Source organism: Buteo buteo, chromosome 23, assembly GCF_964188355.1.
Source record: "Buteo buteo chromosome 23, bButBut1.hap1.1, whole genome shotgun sequence".
Taxonomy (NCBI): domain Eukaryota; kingdom Metazoa; phylum Chordata; class Aves; order Accipitriformes; family Accipitridae; genus Buteo; species Buteo buteo.
This window is the reverse complement of record NC_134193.1, coordinates 14753250-14773313: the sequence shown is the minus strand read 5'-3', so window position 1 is coordinate 14773313 and position 20064 is coordinate 14753250. Positions and strand designations below refer to the sequence as shown.

The 20064-nt window shown below is 51.6% G+C and overlaps 1 protein-coding gene across 1 annotated transcript in view; it reads left to right on the top strand.

Moving 5' to 3' along the window:
* The window catches only part of ASTN2 (astrotactin 2), a 360290-nt gene that overhangs the window by 177232 nt on the left and 162994 nt on the right, over positions 1-20064 (top strand). Inside the window, exon 11 of the mRNA XM_075056199.1 lies at positions 17018-17168. Within this exon, the coding sequence (XP_074912300.1) occupies positions 17018-17168 (151 nt within the window). The remainder of the gene's footprint in view (positions 1-17017; positions 17169-20064) is intronic.

The window sequence follows — 20064 nt, the reverse complement described above, 5'->3', positions numbered from 1 at the left end:
AATCGGGCAGTGTTTCAGCTCTGCGGTGCTCCTTCCATCGAGAGAAAAACTTGGCGAAACAAGTTAAGCTCAGTCTTTGCTATGATCCCCGCTTCTTGCAAGTACATGTGGAGAAGCCTGTTTGGGTGAAATGGTTAAAATACATCTGACTGTTTTCTTGCTTGTAAATACCCAGGTTTGCCTCTCCAGTGACCTCTGCCTCCACAAACCTCCTACTTGAATCTTTTTCCAAGGGTCACATTTGCAGAGGCTTGCTTCTGCTGCTGCCTATGGGCTGAAAAATCAATGTTTTGGCCCTTGTGTGTGTAATGAAAGAGGAGCGTTGGCCTGTATTCTGGGAAAGTGTTTGTGTGAGAGGCTTTGGGTAGCCCTCGTCTTTCCTTGCACACAGCACCGGGTCGGCACCGCGCTCTGTGCAGCTGCAGTGTGAAGTCAGGTGGAGAGGTCACCCCGTGAAAAGGAGCCACGGTGTCGGGGTGGGCTCAGCCATCCCTCACCCCCTGCCTCCTCCTCTGAGAGCCCACGCGATTCTCACAGCTCCCCTGTCTACCCAGAGGCACGGGCTGCCATGGGCTCTGATGGATGCTTCTGGCACCCGTCAGGAGATCTTCATCCATCGCTCCCTGCCCTGGCAGAGGTGGTTTGTGGGGTTCGTGGTGGGGTGGGACCGTGGGGGGACGCATCGCTGCATGTCTGTCTCTGGTGCCTGTCAGAGGGAGCAGATTGTATTCTGGGCATCCTCCTCGGCCCCTCGGGGAAGACCTGGGGTTGGCATGGAAGCCTTTCCGTGTAGTCTTCTTAATTAAGATAGACACTAAAATAAAGGTGGTGAATGAAATGTGATGGGCAGGAGAAGGAGGGTGGTCCTGCAGTGTGCAAATGCTCCTCTTGTCTTTTCCTCTCCCCCCGCCTTTTTCTCCTGTCATCAATCTCCTGTTGCTAAATGTGCAGCTGGAGAGCGGGCTCCCAGGCAAACTTCCCCGTGATAGGTTTTGACAGATCTAATCAGGCAGGCACAGTGACGACCATGTCCTGCGTTCCTGTGAATTGTGGTTCAAACTGAATATCCTTCACCCTGACACTGGCAACTGAAACGAACCTGATGGCTGAGATCTGGCTGGCCCAAGGGGAGGGATGCTCCCATCCCATGCGAACCTGCCTGCAGCTCCCATCGTTGCCCGTGGGCTCGGGCCCCCGATGCATCCCTTGTAACCTCTGCCGTAGCGCAGCTTTTCTAAACGCCTTTGATGCGAGACGCTTAGTGCCTATAATTGAGCTCAAGGAAGAGTCCGCCAGGAGGTGTAGTCTCTTCTGCCTTTAATAAATGCACGTATTCTTTATGTTCCGCTTAATAATGCAATAGCGCAAAGGTTTACAGGTAAAGGGAGGATATCTGTTCTGGGATGCTTGGTATCAGAGTGAGGCCGGAGGAGCTCCGAGTTAAACTTCGAAATCGGGGTGTGTGTGTAAACACAGTGCTGCCATTGGTTTAATGCATCATCTCTTCTTTAGAGGTGCTTCAGGTTGTCGGTTATTGTTCAGAGGGGGTAGGCTTGTGAATAAAAAAAAATAACCCAACAAAATAAGCAGGTAGATCTTCCAAAGCGATGTCTCCTTTGGAAACCTGAGCCTGGGACTAGTGACCAACCCAGGGAGTCTGCTCAGCTCTCTACATTTCCACCCACACGCCCCATTAATAGCCCAGCTTGGCAGATCGAAGCTAGGGAAGCTACAATGTCAAGAGGCTACAAGATGGGACAGCGCAGCAAGGACAGTGACTCCTGTTGTGGGCACTGGGATTTTGGCATTTTGCAGGTTTGTGTCTCACAGTAGATCTGTGGTGTCTAAGACAGTGCAAAGTTCAGGGAGTTTCTTCCGTAGTTGAGGCTTTCTGTCTGTCTCCCAAATGGCGTTTTAGCTATCTAATGCTACAGGTGAGCTCAAGACCTTCCCTTTCCTCAGGAAGGCCAATAGCAGGCTTTTTCTTCTCTCCTTGGCATCTATTGCAAGTAGTTCCAAGGGCTGTAGGCTGGGATTGATTTGACTGCGCTTAGGAATAGTTTAGATCATCCCTAGATCTGCATCTAAGCTAGTCCCTCGGGCTGCCTTTTCTAATCAGCAGAGATCTGGTCTGTGGACCTCAGGGCACCATCAGCTCTTGCTGCAATCCTTGACCACCTTAGGGTAGGGGGATCATCCCCAAAATGAGTGAGTCTCCCCTGGTAGTTTGGAGGCAGCCCGAAGTGACCAGTCCTGTGCGTGTGTCAGGTTGTCTTGGGATGGATGAGCTGAATCCCATCCTTGGTGTCTCTGGGACCTGGGGTAGGGTTGGTCTGGCCACTTCTGGACCAGCAGCAGTCAGGTCTCAGCCCTGTGCAGGGTGCACGCCCGCTCGGGGGAAATGCCATCGGTACCAGGAGATGCCTAGTTGCAGGAATGCAATCCCCTGTAGTCATTTCTCAGGATTTGGGTCCGGGGTCTTCTGTTTTAAGCCCACCAGACCCAGTCCCACGGCATAGTCCCAAGCCTCGGTGGAGCCGGCACGGTTCCTGCCTCCTGCGCTGAGCTACCAAGTGAAACGCCCTTATGTGAGATACCGGCTGTGCACCCTGCTTCAGCCTCTCTGACTTTAACCCCCTCTCTTCCTCAGGTAAATGATGATGTTCCCTGTTCCATGTTCAACTCCCCGCTTAATTTATCTTGTTTATTGACCCAAGCAGAAAGTCAATGTTTTCTTCATCTGCCATTTGCTTTGATGGCAGCCAATTTGGTTCAGCAGGAACAAAAATGGATGCAGCAGAGTTCAGTGCCAGATTTTTCTCTCTTTTTTTTTTTTTTTTTTTTAAATGCTGATTATCCTTTTTTCTGAACACACCTGGCCCTGGACACAGCTCGGCAGCCTTCGCTATACGTTATGGCTGCAGGCAAGGCTAAAAATGTACAGCAATTACCCCACGAATTGGAGAGCCGGGAGGAAGCCTGCGGGTCAGCTCATTATAGGCAGATGTTGCTGCAGCCGGGGCTGCCCGCTCCCTCCCTGTGCGTGCTGTTTGTTTGTGAAATGTTGGCCTCTGGGGGTTTCATGTGCGTTTTGAAGCTCTGTCCCTTCCTCAGAAGTCTGAAGGCGATGCTTTGCAGCCGTCAACTGGATCAGAGATTTTCAGGCACCGCGCCGTGGGCTCCTGGGGACCGTGGTTTGTGACGGGGGTGTGAAAGGGGATGGGGAAAGGCTCGTTTGCCTCTCTGCCAGGGTATTCGTAAGACCGCAAATCAGGAAAGGTTCATTGAAGAGAGTTGCCCCAGGTGCAGGTCTAAATACAGCTTCTACCCCAAAGAGTTGGCAAGCTGGGGACAGCGTGTGGCTGCTTTGAGGTCTGTCCGGGCAGTGCTTACTGCAGTGGTGGCCCACCTTTGCAGGGGAGATAGAAGACAAACCCTCCTGGCAGTGTGGGTGCAGTTTTAGGTCATAGCCAAGATGATTTAATGGGATGTGGCTACTGCACAGGATGGCCCTGGCCTTCCCCCAGCCACCAATGCCCGTCATTTTCCCCGTGCCAGTGGTGGCATGTCTCTGATCCTGGGCTGAGCTTGTTCAGGGATTTAAACCAGCAGAAAACCCTCTTTTTCTCCATGGTAGGAAATTATTTGCTCTGAGGTGGCCACATCTCCAGGCAGGGGTGAGATGGGTCCCTACCAAAGGCAGCAGCAGATCAGGGTGCTCCTCACCCCTGGAGACCAGACCCATGGAGGTGGTGTCCTCAGAAGGGCTCGGTGGCTGGTGGCTTACCAAGGAGGGTGCTGCCCTTGTGACAAACCCAGCGGTACTCAGAGGAACTGCTAATGGATGCTGGGCACCTTGGAAAACACAATCTGCATTGGGTGCTTAGATAAGAGCCGAGTCCTTTTGAAAAACTTGCCCATATGGACAGAAAATCCCTATGCAAATCTCTCCCCAGGTATAAAATTAATTGGATTCCAACTTCAAAGAGTACTTCTGGAAACGAGCTGTAAATAATCTAGTTGTGCCTCAGTTCCTCTGTCTGCGGACATTCACCTGGCTTTTTCAAAGCAAGCGAGGGTTGCTGATAGAAGGTGCTATATATAGCAGCAAATCTATGCATATATGTATACATATGCATAAATGCATCCCTGGTAACTGACCCAGGTGTGTGGTGTTTTCTAAAATACAGCTTATGGGTTTGGTTGTTCAAAAAGCACTAGTTTTGCTTCTCGCAGGCTCTTGCCCCTCCCTCCGTGCAGCCGTACGCACCCCCACGCCGTGGGATGCTGGCTTACCCGGTGCCGTGGCTGGGAGCAACGCACCCAGCTCCCCAGGTCTGCGGTGAGCAGGCCGGGTAGACGGGGTCTTGTGACCCTGGGATGCAGAGAGGTTGGTGAAGGTCATCCAGCTGTGTGGCTTTTGGGGGGGTTCAGCTGGATGGAGCTTTATTGCAGAGCCTGGTGTTGCTACATGAGGATGCTGAGCTGCTGTGGTCTTCAGGGGCTCGCTCCTCCATGGGTCTTGCAGCAAGTGTCTCATCGGGGCAGGGATCTCCAGTCCCAATGCTTATCCCTACCTGTGCGGAGACAGCTGATCCCCGGCACCCAGTTTCCCAGGGGCTCAACGCCCTCTGTTCCCAGCGGATCGATAGGAGCATCTGTGAAAAATCAGGGCATGGATATCTGATCCAGCAGCCCTGGCCATTTCCTATTTATCTAATCTAATTCTATCGGCATTTCTAAAGTGCTTATCGCCACTGCATCTAAGCACTTTATATGTATCTTGAAAAAAAACCACAATCGCTGTGTAATGAGAGTTGTCGAATCAGGGATGTGACTGGTCCCGGTGCCTGTGCACAGGCAAACAACGAGCTAAAGGGTAACCCCCTCCCTCTCCCAGTTTCCCTGAAAAGTCCAATTTTTCCTGGTGACCCTCATGAATTGCTACAAAGTCGGATCCAGAAGAGCCCATTAGAACAGAAAACTTGCCCAAAATACCCTTGAAGGATATAAAAAGGAAGGAAAACCCCAGTGACTCATTTGTGCCTAAGCAGATGCTGAAGTCTGAGCCCCAAGCAGGGATTTTCAAGCTCACCATTGCAAAATGCTCATGATGACCAAAGGCAGAGGCAGCCCCCCATGCCGTACCCCATACCGGGTCTGTCCCCCGCACCTATGGGACATTTCTGCCTGCATAGGGCTGGGGGACGAGCTGCAGCACTGGGAGGGCTGTGCAGCCCCCAGGGCTTGGGCACAGGAGCAGGGGATGGAGCTGGCACGTGGGCTGGGGTCCTTCCAGGTCCTCTCTGTCTTTCTGGCCCCTCCAAGTTCCCACCAGCAAGCAAATTCCCAAGTTCTAGGCCGGGAAAGCTGTGGAGAGTTGGGAACCGCCACAGCCAAGCTCTCTTTTGGGCTAGAACATATGTCTGTTTTAAAGGGGAAAATCCTTTAGCTCATCCCAGGCTCATCCCTTTGGGATGGCGAATGAGCAGTGACCTGAAATCTTGGTTTACTGACGGCTGATTATTTTGAAGGGCAAAGACAAGGGGAAGGTGGCTAGACGCTCAGTTCGTCTCCGGTGTCTGATCGGGTCTGTGTCAGGAGCAGATATGGGTAAGGTAGAGAGGAGATGCCCAGAGCTCATGATGGCAGTGAGATTAATGGCATTTTTCGCCATGCCATATAGAGTCTATGTGAATCTATGCTTTATTTGAACAAGCCCAGGCAGGGCTGCAATCACTGCCTGGTACTGGGGTGGCTTGACCCATCTCATGATGTTTTCAGCCTTTAATAATTCAGGGTGAGAGATCCCAGGCCTTCTGTCTACGCTTTTGCTCGATTGCTTGTTTTTCTAAGATTTCTTTTTCTCCCCCAGGCAAAACTGTTGCAGAGGATTGAGGCGGGCGTTTTGTGGAGGGTCTCTCTTTTACAGGCAAAGAACCACCTTAATTTGGCCAGCTTAAAAGTGCTTTTGAAAAACTTGAATTGCTGCAGACGGCGTGAAGTCTTGTTTGATTTTTAGCAGCAAGAGTCGGCAGCAATCCTCCGTGCCTGAGCACGGCCGAGCATTCCCACTCTGAAACGCTGGCCGAGGGCATGAGGGAGGGAGACAGCAGCTGGCCAAAAATACCGAGTTTAGGTCTGGCAGGGAAGGGGAACTGGGGGAATGGGAGAGAGAAATGGGCTATACTGGGACAAGAGGGAAAGAGGACGGTGAGTGGGCAGGTAGGAGCCTGCCCAGGCGATTTTACCCCGGGGAGAGCTCTGCCCACCAAAGGCTGAGTGATGCTGCGTCCTGCACTGCTGCTGAAAAATGTCCTCTTTTTGCAGACTGAATGTCTTCCCCTTCCTCCCTACCCAGAATAAAACCCCGATTAGGCTCCTCCTCAGCAAATGTTACCAAGTTTGCAAAACTCCAAAGCCGGGAGGTGCCAGGGTCAGTTTGCTGTGCAGCCTTCAGGCAGCCCCTCTGTGCATATGCATTATGAAACCGCTTTAACCATATGATCATATCCTAGTTTTTCACCTTTGCCTCACTCAGCACAGCCGATGAACCTGCTCTGGGAATGATCTGCATTAATGTGGAGCTGTAAAAACTTCAACCGAAGTCAATGAGAGCTGTGCTTTGAGCAGGGGAAGTGTCATTTAATGCTAAGCACTCTGAAATATCAAGTCTAAATGTCTCAAATTTGGTGCATGTAATGTAGTGAATGTTTTTTACATTACCATGCCTGGGCCTTAGCTCCCTGTCTGTAAAATGGGGATGATAACAGGGAGATTGGGAGCTTAATCACCTTATTGGTTGTGAAATACTGCTGCTTTTTGGTGTTGAGCAAAGGATAAGCAACCCATGAGGAGCTGAGTAATTGTGCATGCAGAACAGCGCCTGAATAGAGTACAATAAAGTAGGAGCTATGTGTCCTCCAACGACGAGAAAACAAGATACTGAGAAGCTGCAGATGAAGTTGTTTGAAGGGTGCCAAAAAGCCTGCAGATGTTTGTAGGTGCCCGGGGTGGTTTTGGGGATGCCTAAATGCCGAGCTCTGGACTGTTTCAGGCACCCAGCGGCACGCGGCTACAGCTCAGCACCATCACCTTTGGTGTTTGGGGACAGAGAGGTCCTTGAGGTAACCCTCCTGTATGTGGTCTTGCAATCAACACCTTCATCAAAGTGCATAATTACCAGAGACTGCTTAAGGTTGTCTTGGCAACCTTAGTTCTCACATTTTCTTAAGTTTTGAGTATGTGACATTGCAACCTTTATAATTTCCTTTATTATACTTCTGCCCACACAGACCTGTACATACCCGCGTTGTGTGGCAGGGGCTCCCGTTTGCGGGATGCCTGATGGACCTTGATGTCTCACCGGCGTTGCAGCGCCCATCGTATCTGTGGCCCTGCTAACAAGGGCTTTCCTGGGAGACTTGGTCTGGGTCTGCGTTGCAAAGCAGATGCTCTGCGGGATCCCTTTGCTGGCGGAGATCCCACCATCCAGGCAGAGATAGCCTGGATGTGGCATCCCCCACGGAGGGCTTTTCTCCCTGTAAATTTAACTGTGGGGTACTGTGTTTGGCAGCTGTTCTGGATTTGGGTGGAAAGGCTGGGCTACATCCAAGCAGTCAGTTGCAGGAGCAAGGCGGGGATGATAGCAGAGCCCATGCCGCTTCCCTGACGAGCTCCTGCAGAACTGTGATTCCTGTGGAGGATCTGGCACCAGGCTGGCCTCTCATGTCTTCCTGGGTCCCTGCCCTTGGTCATGACACGTGGTTCTCGGGTCAGAACCAGGGGTTTGAACAACATCAGCTTTCTCCCCCCGCTGCCACCCCTCCTACTACTTCTCCTCCTACGGCATGGAGTGTTCTGCTCCATCCCTCCAGATAAGCCCATGGGACTCCTGGCCACCACCTGCACAGTGCCAGGGTCGGTGTTTAATTGGTAGGGGTGTTAGAAGTATTTTTGGATGCCTTCTTTCATGGCAGCCTGCAGAAGGTCTTGCCAGCAGCATCAGCAAGGTCTGCGCGGCTCAGAGCAGCTCGTCCGTGGTGAGCCACGAGCTCTCCCTGTGGTCTCTCACTTCCCCTTCTGTGCAGATTTTTTCCTTCCTTGTTATCACCATGTTAGCTCTGAGCATAAAAAACCCCTTCCGTTGCTTTTTATTTGTAAATTGAGGCCAGAAACGTATTTACAAGTTCACTATTTTGAAAATGATATTTTGAGAGGATGCGTTGGAAGGAATTGCTGGGCAAACTGAGCTAATAAAAATATTAATTAGCATAGAGAAATCATTTGGTGAATTTCATTTATGTATTTTTTAATTATGCGTTGCTGCCTTTACTGATAAACCCCGTGCCAATAGTATGATCCATTTTGCTAGATAAACATATTACTTTGTGAGTTAATTAGTGTGCAATTGCTATCAATTAATATGTACTACTACTACTGATTCTGTGTTGAACAAGCAGATTCCACTACTATTAACTGTTTAAATTATTAATATTTGGAGCTGCCAAGAACCCCTCACCCAACGGTGTTTACTGGTAATTGCAGTGGCGCGAGGCGCCAGGTGGAGCTTTCTGTTCCTGGTGGTCTAAATGCTACATTTTTTTATTATTTAATCTCTTAAGATGTTGAAACTGTACTTTTCCTGTGCTTCTTGTTTGCTGCCATTTTTTGAACTTTTGGATTTCACATTATGAAGTTTTTCTTCACAGCTGAAGTTTGGAGGAGCAGTGTAGGGAAAGGGATGGGTCAGGCTCACCTTAGGTAACTTTGGGTGCTTCATAGCTTAATAACTAAAGTTAATAAAACTGAATTAGGTATGTCTGGCTCTGGCTGGTGACATAGTCAACAGAAGGAAATGGATTCCTTTGAAGCTGAAAACGTTAGCTGGGGTGTTAGGAGCAGTTCTGGTAATAGCAGCAGGGAGCTGGGGCTCTGCAGTTGCATGGAAGGGGGGAAGTAGTTTTATCAGTGCTGGACACCTTTGAGACAGGGAGAGTCACATCCTCGCCTTAAGAATGAGCTCCTGATGAAACTAATGAGGGGCGGCGGGAAAATGCGGTGCAGTGTGGCAGGGCTGAGCCCCTGCGACTGGCCAGGATGTGGCTCTCGGGGCTCCAAAAAGATATAAAACAGGAAGGTAAAGCCTGGGACCTTGAAAATGGCTGGGAAAGCTGTATCTTAAATAAATGCAGAACGGGGTGGTGGGCATCTAGGGCAATGCCCATGCCTTTTGCTGTGACATGCTGGGGTGGTTGGGGTGGGACACAATGCTTGGCAGTGCTGTTTCTCCTCCTGGCTGGTGTCCCCAGGTGCTTAGTGTGGGTTTTCTGTCCCACCGAGGGCACTTGCTCTGCTCCAAGCCCCTGTACCATCCCGTCCCATCCCATCTTATCCTGTCCCATCCCATCCCGTCCCGTCCCACATTTTGCTGTCAAGGTGCCTGACACACAGGAGCATCCTGATGGTACTATGTACCCACCAAATTTGGGATTAATTACAAGCCACGGTGAAGCAGGTGCTGACACCTGTGATTTCCAGCATGCATACTGACCATGCTTTATCATCCCTATTAAGGCTCGTGCATCTTTTGTTAAACCTCCCAGCACTGAGGTTGCCCGGGAGACTGAGCCAGCACCACCTGCATTTGCCTTTGGCTCACGCGGGGTTGAAGCCATGACCACGATGCTTCCCTGAAATGGGAAAAAATGCTCAGAATTAAAACTATCCTGTTTATCTCATTTGTGACATCCTTCGTACGGCAGAGCTGCGTTGCCTCCGAGGGGGCTGCAGTGGGGTGGGGGGTCCTGGCGAGCCCCAGCATGCTCTGGGACATGCGCTGCGTGCGATGTGCTTTCCGAGCTCGCTTTTATTCCAGTGTGTTTGTTTTTGCTTCGCTTTGCTGTAATTAAATTTCTGGCCCTTCTGGTTGCCGAGGTGAGCTTCAAAACGCTCTGGCGGAGCGATGGTTTTATTGAATCTCTAGCAAATTATTGAAGCGTGGTAGGGAATTTTTCACACTTTCAACCTCAAGGTTTTTGGGAGAGCGTTTTTGCAAGTGTTTATTATAGTATTACCACAAGAAGTGAGACTACCCGGAAAATTTATAGTAAGCAGCTCATCAGCTGTGGTATGTCAGGGTAGCTCCATTGAAGTACCTTCTCCAACGTCACTCAAGTAAGGATGATTTCTCCCAGTTTAGGACCTGGATGGTGATTTTTCTTCAAACCTCCTAGCACTATTAAGCCGAAAAGTGTCTGTGGGTGCGCTGGGCAGAAACTCAGTTTTTCTGCGTGAAATAATAAATCCGTTGCATGCACGCACATCTTCAGGCACCACGCTAAAGAAACCTGCTTGAAGATGTGACCTTAATTGTGCCAAAATTTCAGACTATAAAGTCCCCACCTTAGAAGCTGCCACCACCTCGTTGGGTCCTCCAAACACCAGGGCTGGAGATTAACTTTTCCAGAGCATCCCAGCTTGGTCAACGTGCAGATGGACTTGCTCAGGAGATAGCTCATGGTTCGGTGCTGGGGGAGGTGGTTGCTGCATTTGCTGCAGAGGTGGTAAATGGTGTAGTGGGTGCAGGAGAGGGCTGTAGAGAGAATGGTCTCTTGTTGCAGGCAGAATAAAAAAGAAAAGGGTTGAAATCCTGGAAAAAACATATTCTGTTGCTTTTAAATTGGAGACCACTTTTCTCAGGTGACCATTTATTGCACGTTTATCATTATTTGGGTGTTTAACTGCATGGCCCTCTGTACAGAACAGCTGAGCCTGTAGTGCAATCAAACCCAGTTGGAATTGTACCATGAGCGTGGGAAATGCTAAAAGTACTAAAAATAACTTTGAAAGCATTTCCAGTTGGACGTCCAACAGTGGTAAGCACCTTTGATCCTGATCTCTTGTTGCCTTGGCTCCCCATCTTAAGTGTGAAGAAAATAATACCCAGTGTACAGAAGCTAGGAGTATAAACTAACGTTCATGAGATGCTGGGCGTCCTGAGTGGTGAGTCCCCAGGAGGGGAAAGTCCCAGGGGAGGGCATGGCTCTGCCTTTGCAGGTGAGCGGGGATGCTGCGTGCTGAGAGCGGGGCTGGGGCGGTGGGTGGTGGTACCTTGGGGTCCCCAGGGGTCTGCCTGCAGCCGAGGTCCCAGCCCCATGTGTTGGTCAAATCCCAACGCTTCACTCCTGAATGCTGGGCTTCGCAGATGCAGTTTGGTTTTTTATCGGTTATATGTAATGCTTTTATAAAAAATGTGATTATGAGTGTTGCAGTACACCCTCAGCTGGGGTACGTCTGTCGATCAGGCAGGCAGACCCTTTGTGCCCATTTCTGTGATGAGTTTTGCTGGGCGTTGTATGAACATGCTGAGCTCTTCCCAGCCTTAACAAGCCCAAGCGCTGCAGTGCAGAAAGCTGAGGATGAAGGGCTGGGTTAATTTCGCTTCTGCTATTGTCTATAATTCCCCCTCCAATTTGATATTTCAAGCTCGCAGCTGAGAGCACCTACCCTTCCCAGCTCACTGTCTTCCACCCAGCATTTGCAATTCATGGCTGGTAAAGAAGTTTCCAGCCCGTGTGGCTGCAGACAAAACAGAGGCAGAACCATTTGCGCAGCAAAAAGGCTCATGCAGGTCCCACTCCCACCAATCCCATTAATATCTTTGAGCGGTTTACTCTGAAACTCGAGGAAGAATTCAGCAGCCTCACTAATAATTACAGCGCTGGCCGGATTAGCAGAGGAAAGCAGGGGTTTAGTGGAGGAAAAAGAGATGTGAGGGAGAAGAGGAAAGGAGCGGAGGAAGACAGGAGTGGTCTAGGTGAGATCCCAGGTGATGCTCAGACAGAGAATTTTCTGGGGAGGCAATAACCTACCTACCACGGGGATGGGGACTAGAGCTATTGCAGGTCTGGGGCTGTGTTTGGGGGCTCCTCAGGGGCATTTTCCCCCCAGGGCAGGCATCCAGCTTCTCCTGGAAACCACCCCGGAGGGATGGGTGCTCACCTTGAGCTGCACCCTTGGCACATTTTGGGGCTGGATAGGGCCGTGATGTGGTCTGGAAGGGGGAAGCAGTCACGGCTCCCACGTGAGCACCCATGGCGCAGAGGGTGAGGGTCCCTCCAGGTAAAGCTAGCTCTGGGTGAGATGACCTGATGGGCCAGGGAAGAAGTGTGAAAGGCAGAGGATGTCCAGGTTTAACCCCTGGCTGGTCATAATGGGAAAAGGGGGCAAAGTCTGCACAGGGAAACACCTCTCTGGCGGGCTCTCGGCAGCGAGGAGACCAGCGCTTTCTCCAGCCTTGCAGCACAGCAGAAGTTTTGTGGCCAGAGCTGGTCAAAATTGCTCAGAGGAGCAGCTGTTGGGCTGAAAATGCAGAATCAGCATGTAAATTGCTCTGTACTCTTTTGCAAGTGCCTCAGCTCCTAAGTTCCCTGTTGAATGGGGTCTTGCCAATGGCAGTAGGAAGCAGCACAGGGTGCTGGACATGGCATCCTGGCTGGGCTGCGCCGGGTGGTTTTGGGTCCCCGCTCTGTAGCAGTCCCTCCTTCGGGATGCAGCTGCAGGTGACACAGCATCATGCCTTTTGCTGCTAGTGGGCCCTGTCTCTAGAAACTCATGGACCCCAAATCTCTCCCCTGATCCTTCTCCAAACACAGCTCGGGGAGCAGATGGTAGAGCAGCACTGGCTTAGTCCCCAGCTCGCATCCTTTTCTTTGTTTTTCTCAGCAATGGTTACCTTTGTAAGACACCAAAGTCTTTAACCATTAGCAGGCAATAAAAAGGGGCAGCTGAGTTGGATAACACCCACTAATCCCCTTCCAGGGTGAGCTGGAGAGAAGAGCCACTGCGAAGCTCAGGAGCTTATTCTGAGACGAGCGCTTTGGAGGCTTTGAGAATTGCATGGTGTTGGTATTTCATGAATAAATAACCCCCAGCGATATTTGTCACTGAATCTGCTTCATTAATGAGGGCATGCAACAAAGGGGGAGGATGGAGAAAAGTATTTTTGAGGGAATCGAGGCGAGTGTGGGTGATGGGAGGTGGCGTGGGGCTGGGTGAGGCTGGGTGCTGTGGTCTGCACTGCAGGAGCTGTGCAAAGTCTGTGCACCATGCTGACCATTTGTGGCAACAGAAGTTGTTAGAAAAGTGGGGTTTACTGATGCTGGGTATGTAATCAGTGGGTCCTGGTAAGGAGGGGAGTGCATTTCATTTATTAGTGTATCATTTGGGCGTCTGTGTGTGTCTTTGGGAGGGCTGGAGAATTAAAGAAAGAGCAAGTGTGTGTGTTCATAGATGTGCATGTGCTTGCAGAAAGAATCTGGCACCAGAAATTAGGTCGCTCGCTCCAAAATGCCCTTTTTGATGGAATCTGGCATCCGCTTCAGGGCAGTGGGGTATTGCCCCGTCCTCCCAGTTTACCAGGTGCTGAGCCCTGCCTAGTCCCTGCAGCCTCAGTGCCTGGGTCTGGCCAGGAACACTGGCAGCTTCCCCCAGCTCTCTGGTGTGCTCCGGGCACGGCATGAACTGCAGAGCCCGTCTTCTCCATCCTGCCTTGTCAGAACGGATCTGGGGGTTACTCAGTGAAATTCAATATGGATAGATGGGGAACAAGAGAAAAGAGCTGTTCTTTTGTAGGCAGCTCGTTACTGCGGGGAAAGTGATTCATCCATCAGGGCTGGTCTAATCTGGCATGCCTGGGTGGTGGGGAGGGACGGCTGCCCCCGGTAGGAACCGTGCAATGGTGGCCAGATGCTGCCATCGCTCCTCAAGCGTCCCCTGCCTTGTCAGCATGCCTGCTCTCCAGGGCCGGCTCTGGCATTTGGGGGCTGGGGGCTGCGGTCCAATACAGCGGGCAGGGAGGGACGGGCAGGGGTCATCCCCAGAGCTGCACGGGTGGAAAGTCATCTGCTCCGTGCCACGTGTTGCCCATCCCATTGTCACTATGGGAGGTGGGTTAATTATTGCTCTTCACCCCCCAAAATGAAAAGGAGCCGCTGAGGCTGGCAGTGCCAAAGGCTCAGCAGCGCTTGCCTGCACTAAGCCTGGCTCTGCTGGCCCCTCCGGATTCAGACGAAAGCAAAGTTTGCTCCCAGCTCGCTCCAAGCATCGTGTCAGCCCTCTCATCTGCTGACATCCTCCTTGTCAGGGCGCCGCGTTGAAGTGATGCTCCTCTAATCTAACGACGGCCGACGCAGAAGCGATCTGGCCGAGCAGCCTCCCTCCGTCTGCAGGCAGCGCTGTCACCCCGCTCCTCTCGCAGGTGACATTTGAACACTTCCCTCCGGCTCCGCTGCCCCACCTTCCAGCAAGGTTAATATTTTAATACATTTAATGGCTCATTCCAGCTCGGCAGCCCCTGCCCGTGCTTTGTCAGGGGTCATCCATTATGCCAGGCACAATTTCGGAGAGCGAGGTTCCCGTTCCTGTCCTCCACCCCGCAGAGGGGAGAAGATCGGTTTGTGCTTCCAGGTTTTAATTAAAAGCGTGACGAGCTGCCCCTGCCAGCCCCAGCCCGGGAGCACGGTGCTGTGCGGGATGAGCTGGCTTCTCCCGGCAGCACTCCGGCTCTCCGGAGCTACCCCGGCCAAGGATCCAGCCCCAGGGTCTCCTTTACACCACCGAAGGCAGCTGTAGCTCCTCACCTTCTCCCTCCAGGGACGTGGGAGCTGCAGGAGGGTTGGGTTGTTTGGTGGCCAAATGGAAAAGCCAGGAGGGAGGATGGGGGTACGGTTCTCCTTGCAGTCTACCTACAATGAGAAACCCCTCTGGAGGACCAGACGGGGCCGAGCTTTCCGGGTGGGCGGTGGAGGAGTTGTCATGGTTTGTTGGGTTTTTTTAAAAAATAATTCTCCCTGCATTAATAAACAGTGGTTTTGGTTAGTAAATAATATGCCCTTTCTCTCCCCCATCTCTCCAGCAGAAATACGTGCCCTGATCTAATATATTCTGCCTTTCTCATTCCCTCACTTTGGAGGAGCTGCAAATTCTGGTGGGAACAGAGTGCTAATAGAAAAGGGCCTCTAAAGATATTTGAAACATGACCAAGAAAGGACAGAGGGAGATTCAGCTCCAAATATGCTGGAAAATCTAGGAGATGGGCCAAGAAAGGGGGAATATCGGAAGCATGATCGTCGAGAGGGAGAAGTTAATTGGGAAGCATTAATTGGGGTGAAAGCGGGCAGTGCAGACATGGATTTGGTATGTGGGGCGGTGGTGCAGCTGGAGGCACCACGGTGGGCATGGAGCTACCCTGGCACTGGGGTAACTCATCTGCCCTGACCCATGGTAGCGGAGAATCTGTCCTCCACCTCTGTCTGAATGGGGACAAGCCAATTTAACAGTTCTTGCTGGTTTTATGGTGTTTTTCGTTGAAAGTTCCAGCTTTTGGAATCCTGTGATTGCCTGGAAATCTGGAAACTACAAAATCGTGACTTCAATACTGCATAGGGCTTTATTTCTTTGGGTTTGGTCTCTGGGTAGTTTCTAGCCCTTGAGTTCTCAGGGAAAGGCTCAATTATGCCCTGAAGGCTCAGAAGGCAGAAGGCAAATTTAAGGGAGGAAAAAAAACCCCACCACCCAGTGATTGATTTATTTTTAAAATCTCATCATTTTTATGCCAATCTCATTATTATTTTTTTTTAATGCCTGACTCATGATTTTTGCGAGCGTTTGGTGTTGGCAGGGCTGTGTGCGTGAGTGTGACGGCGTGTGTGTGCGCAGGGGCCCTCTGCTGATAGATAACGCAGTGCTAGTTCGAGACAGCAGTGCTGTGGTCTTCAAGGGCTGCTGAATATATTCCTCTAGTCCTGTTTCATTGCCAAGCACATGGTTTTCAAGTTAACCCCCCCCCCCAAAAAAAAGGGACACTAGCACTGGGCATTGAGTCATTCTGTGGCTTTTTAGGTGCTGATGGGAGAGCAGGGGAGATGCTAAAGGGGAATAAATGCCTCTGTGCCTCCCGGCATTGCCTCGGGGGGTATTTTGAGGCAGAGGGGTCAGTGTTTATTTGCAGTCCCCATGGTATAAAGATCTAATAAATAGCCTGTGGAAGTCAAGTCTGTCGCCATCAGTGACTACTTCTGTGACCCTGGGTAAATGGCTTAGTCGCTCTCCTGTCGGGAAGAGGGTGACGGGATCTGTTGCCCAAGATGGGTTGCAGTTATTGGTTAATATATAAAATGTGCTTTGAAGATGAAAAATACCTTGGAGATGCTTAAAGCTCTGAACAAGCATCTGTGTTCCCTTTGCAGGAACCCGGCAGAATTGTGCCTGAATACTTTGTCACAGGCAAAATCTGCTGTGTGCGCAGCTCAGAGAGGCAGGGCTGGGAGCTTCCCAAGGCTTTACGTGGCCGTTGAATTTGTAGGCATTTATGCTTCTTGCTTGCTCAAGAGAGGGGTGTCACAGCGCGGCTGTGCCTGGCACTTTGCACAGCCGTCAGGGGCTGGAGCAGTGCAGCAGGGAGCTGTGCCTGCACCCCTCACGGCATCCCCTGCTCCAGGTCCCCCGACCCACGGAGCCAAGCGCAGGGATGAGCCTCTGCATCCACATCCCAGCAAGTGTGAAGCAAGTTTTGTATGGCTTTCTAGCATTAGCAAGTGTCCCCAGGTGACGGATGAGGTGTGGGTGCTCAGGAAGGTTTGGCCCAGCTCTGAAACGTCCAGGAGGAGTTTCACTACTGTGGATTTGCTGTTGTCTAGCATAGGGTTGGATTCACACACAACTCCAGGCTACTAATAAAGTATCTCTTAGTTGCTAGTTTGCGTGAAAATGGTTGATAGTATCTTTGAAACTCCATAACTGCTTCATTTTCATCAAGGATCTCAGAGTTACACAGCAAATTTATTTTATACAGTGTAATCACAAAGCCTTAATTTTCTTGGGAAGCCTCCTTTTACTCACTTTTGCTAATCAAAATGCCATGATTTTGCCAGAGCAGCTTGCTTTGTGGATTGCCCTGCCTGTGCCATGTGCTGCCAGCTCCCTGCCAGCCCTAACGGTGCTTTTTCTCTCCAAGGGAAGAAGCGATGCTGTCCACCTACTTTGAAACCATCAATGACTTGCTCTCCTCCTTCGGGCCAGTCCGAGACTGCTCCCGCAACAACGGTGGCTGTACCCGCAACTTCAAATGTGTTTCAGACCGCAAGGTGGACTCAACCGGCTGCGTGGTAGGTACCGCGGCTGCTGGCCCCTGAGGCTGGCATCTGTTTTGGGGACAAGCCGGAGGGGGACGTTGCCTGATCCCTCTCCGGGGCTGTGGCCAAGGGGATGGATGTGTGTGCTGGTGGTGGACTCCCCCCACCCCTGGGGCCTTCACGGCAAATCACATATGCCTTAAGGACCTCAGGGAAGGAGCCCGGGGGCTCAGATGACCAAAAGAAAAATGCTCGAGGCTGATGGTCATTTTCCTGCTTGTCAAGAAAGCACGGGCGGAAAGCAGTCTCGCTTTTTCTCCTGCCTTGTGCTCCCTTCCCAGCGTGGGAGAAAGATGAAGCATCTCCTCACCCTCTCCCCCTCCGGGCCCCTCTGATGCCTGCAGAGTTTCAGTTTGTTTCTGAACATGCTCACGTCTTGCCAGACAATCTACTGAGTCCCAGGTTATGTAGTCCCCCCTCCAGAAGACCCCTTAGACCCTAGGCCACTAGTTTGGGGCAGAGGCTCTGAATCGTTCCCAGCTATCGATGCACAGAGGGTTTTGCTGTTCTTCCAGGTGGGAGCAGCAGAGCTCAGCACCTCTCCCAGCTCTAACCCATCTCCCCCGACAGCAAACTTGCCAATTCCCTGCACGCAGAGCTTGTGCGAGTCCGGTATGGCGTACGGAGATGCGAGGGCAGAGCCTTGGGAAACAGGGGGAAACCTGGAGCATCCCTTCTCGTCTGTCTGTTGTAGGAGCCCCTGCCTGCCAGGCAGCGGGTGGTGACCCCTGAGGGGGTCCAGAGCTTGTCACCCGCTCCACCTGCCCTGCAAACACACGCTCACTGCTCCTAAGCCCCCCGAAACCCCTCTGCCCCTTCCCCTCCCTCTCGCCGCAGGCAGATCCCCCATTGCCCCATCCCTCCCATCTCAGCAGAGGCGGGAGTTAAGTGTCTCTTTATTTATTGAAGATGTTTATACACGGCAGCCGGGAAAGGTCAGGCTGGAGTGGTGCCGTCCCGGGGGTGGCATTTTCATTATCCCCTTCTCCAGTTGCTTGTTAAGGCCATTTAGCACGACAGCCTGATGTGTCACTGGCGGCGCCTGGTGCCATCTCCCCCTTGCCGCTCCTCTCCCTTTCCTCCTTTCTTTTCCCATTGTTGTTTTCTTTTGTTCCCTTTTCCGGGGAGCAGCTGCCTTTCTAGTCTTTTGGGGGGGGGGGTCCCCCTTTTTTTGGGTGTTATTTTGCTCTGAACGCCAACATGCCTCCCAGCCACTGTCAGAAGCAATCGGGACTCTGATCGCCCCATGCCGCTGGGAAGAGATGCCTCTTTTTAAAAGTCAGGATATATTAAGATAGAAATTGTCAATAAATTACAGGCCTAGCGCTCGCCACGCTGGCGCACGGAGAGGCAGAAATTGAAAACTGTGTCACTCAGGGAAAATACCCCCCCCACACTTCTGTAATGCCTAACTGAGGCTTTCTGCAAAGAGAACGAACCGTGTACAGCAGGCAGCGGGGGGGAGAAAGGAGAAGCAGCCAGAGCCGTTCTCCAGGAGTGCATCCCCTCCCTGAGAGCCGTGGGCGAGGGGTGACGCGTGGGGACCGTGGGACCCCCCCGTCCCCCCACAACACGCCAGGCTCCCGGGGCCGTGCATCCCGTGGGGACAGGAGACAGTTGTAGAGATGCCTGTCTTTTCTCCCTCTGCTCTTCACCCCTTTTTCTCCCCACTGCAGGAGCAAGAGTCTGCTCTGCCCCTCTCCACAGCCCCCAGTCGTGGGGTGAAGCCCCCCCAGCTCCTCAGTCCCAGCTGCAGCCTGAGGACAGCAGAGCTGAGCTCCCCGGGGGGAGTTTGGAGATGGCTGCTGCATCCCTCCAGCTGGTCCACGTATCTCCCCGCTTCCCATCGGACTGACACCGGGGGCACAGGGCTCCATCCCTCCCGGCTCTCCCAACCTCACGCGACATTTTACACTCATCACCTGCTTGTAGGTCCCCAGCAATGGCAGGGTTGCGAACAGAGGTCTGGAGGACACCGGCCTGTGTTTCTGACTGTTGTCTGGGAAAAAGCCTAACGGGTGGGCAGGCAGCGCTGCCCCCAGCCCTGGGTCATGCCCATGGCACTGAGTGGGGTCACAGGCGATGGGTGTTGAGTTTCGGAGCTCGCCGCAGCCCTGGCATGTGACTTTGCAGCACCTTCTGCAGCGGTCCTTGTGCTGGGCAATACATCCCTGCCTCATCCCGCCCCTGCTCCCGGAGTCTGCCGGGTGTGAGCTGGACTTCCAGTGTGAGCAGGGATAGGGGCCATTTGCTGCAAATTTGCAGGGATGTCAGTTAGTTTTAAAGCTGAACTGCCGTGAACTCAATTTGCCAATTTGGTAAATGCTATGGGCAATATCGGGATGTAATTTAATTAAGCTATCCCCTTTTTATAGAGTTCAGGGAGCATTCGTGTACTAATTTTAGCACTAGGTTTTTGCTTCGGCTTTACTCTGGACACCGTTTCGCAAATCATGACATGTTGTTAATCTTTACCAGTCAACAGTTTATTAATTTGCCGAGGACCACAGAAGTATATAATCAGTGGTTCATCAATCAAGGCTAAATCCAACAAATGTTCCAGGCAGGTACTGAGCATAAAATATACATGCAGCCTTGTAAGCAATTAATACACAGCAGAGTCAGAGCCTAGCAGCTCAACCAGGGAACCGCACAAATCTCAAAGATTTCTTATTCCTTTTATATATAATCATCATCTGTTACCAGTTCCTTCATGCCGTTAATACAGCTTCCAGTAATTCTGCAAGGACTGGGGTTGCATTTATCTTTGAGCTTTTTAGCAGCGTGGGCTCTGCCATTACCTAATTGTTTGGCCTTAAAAGGACTTGGTTAAAATGTTGAGGGCGGTTTGCTTGCAGCTCATGGTGGA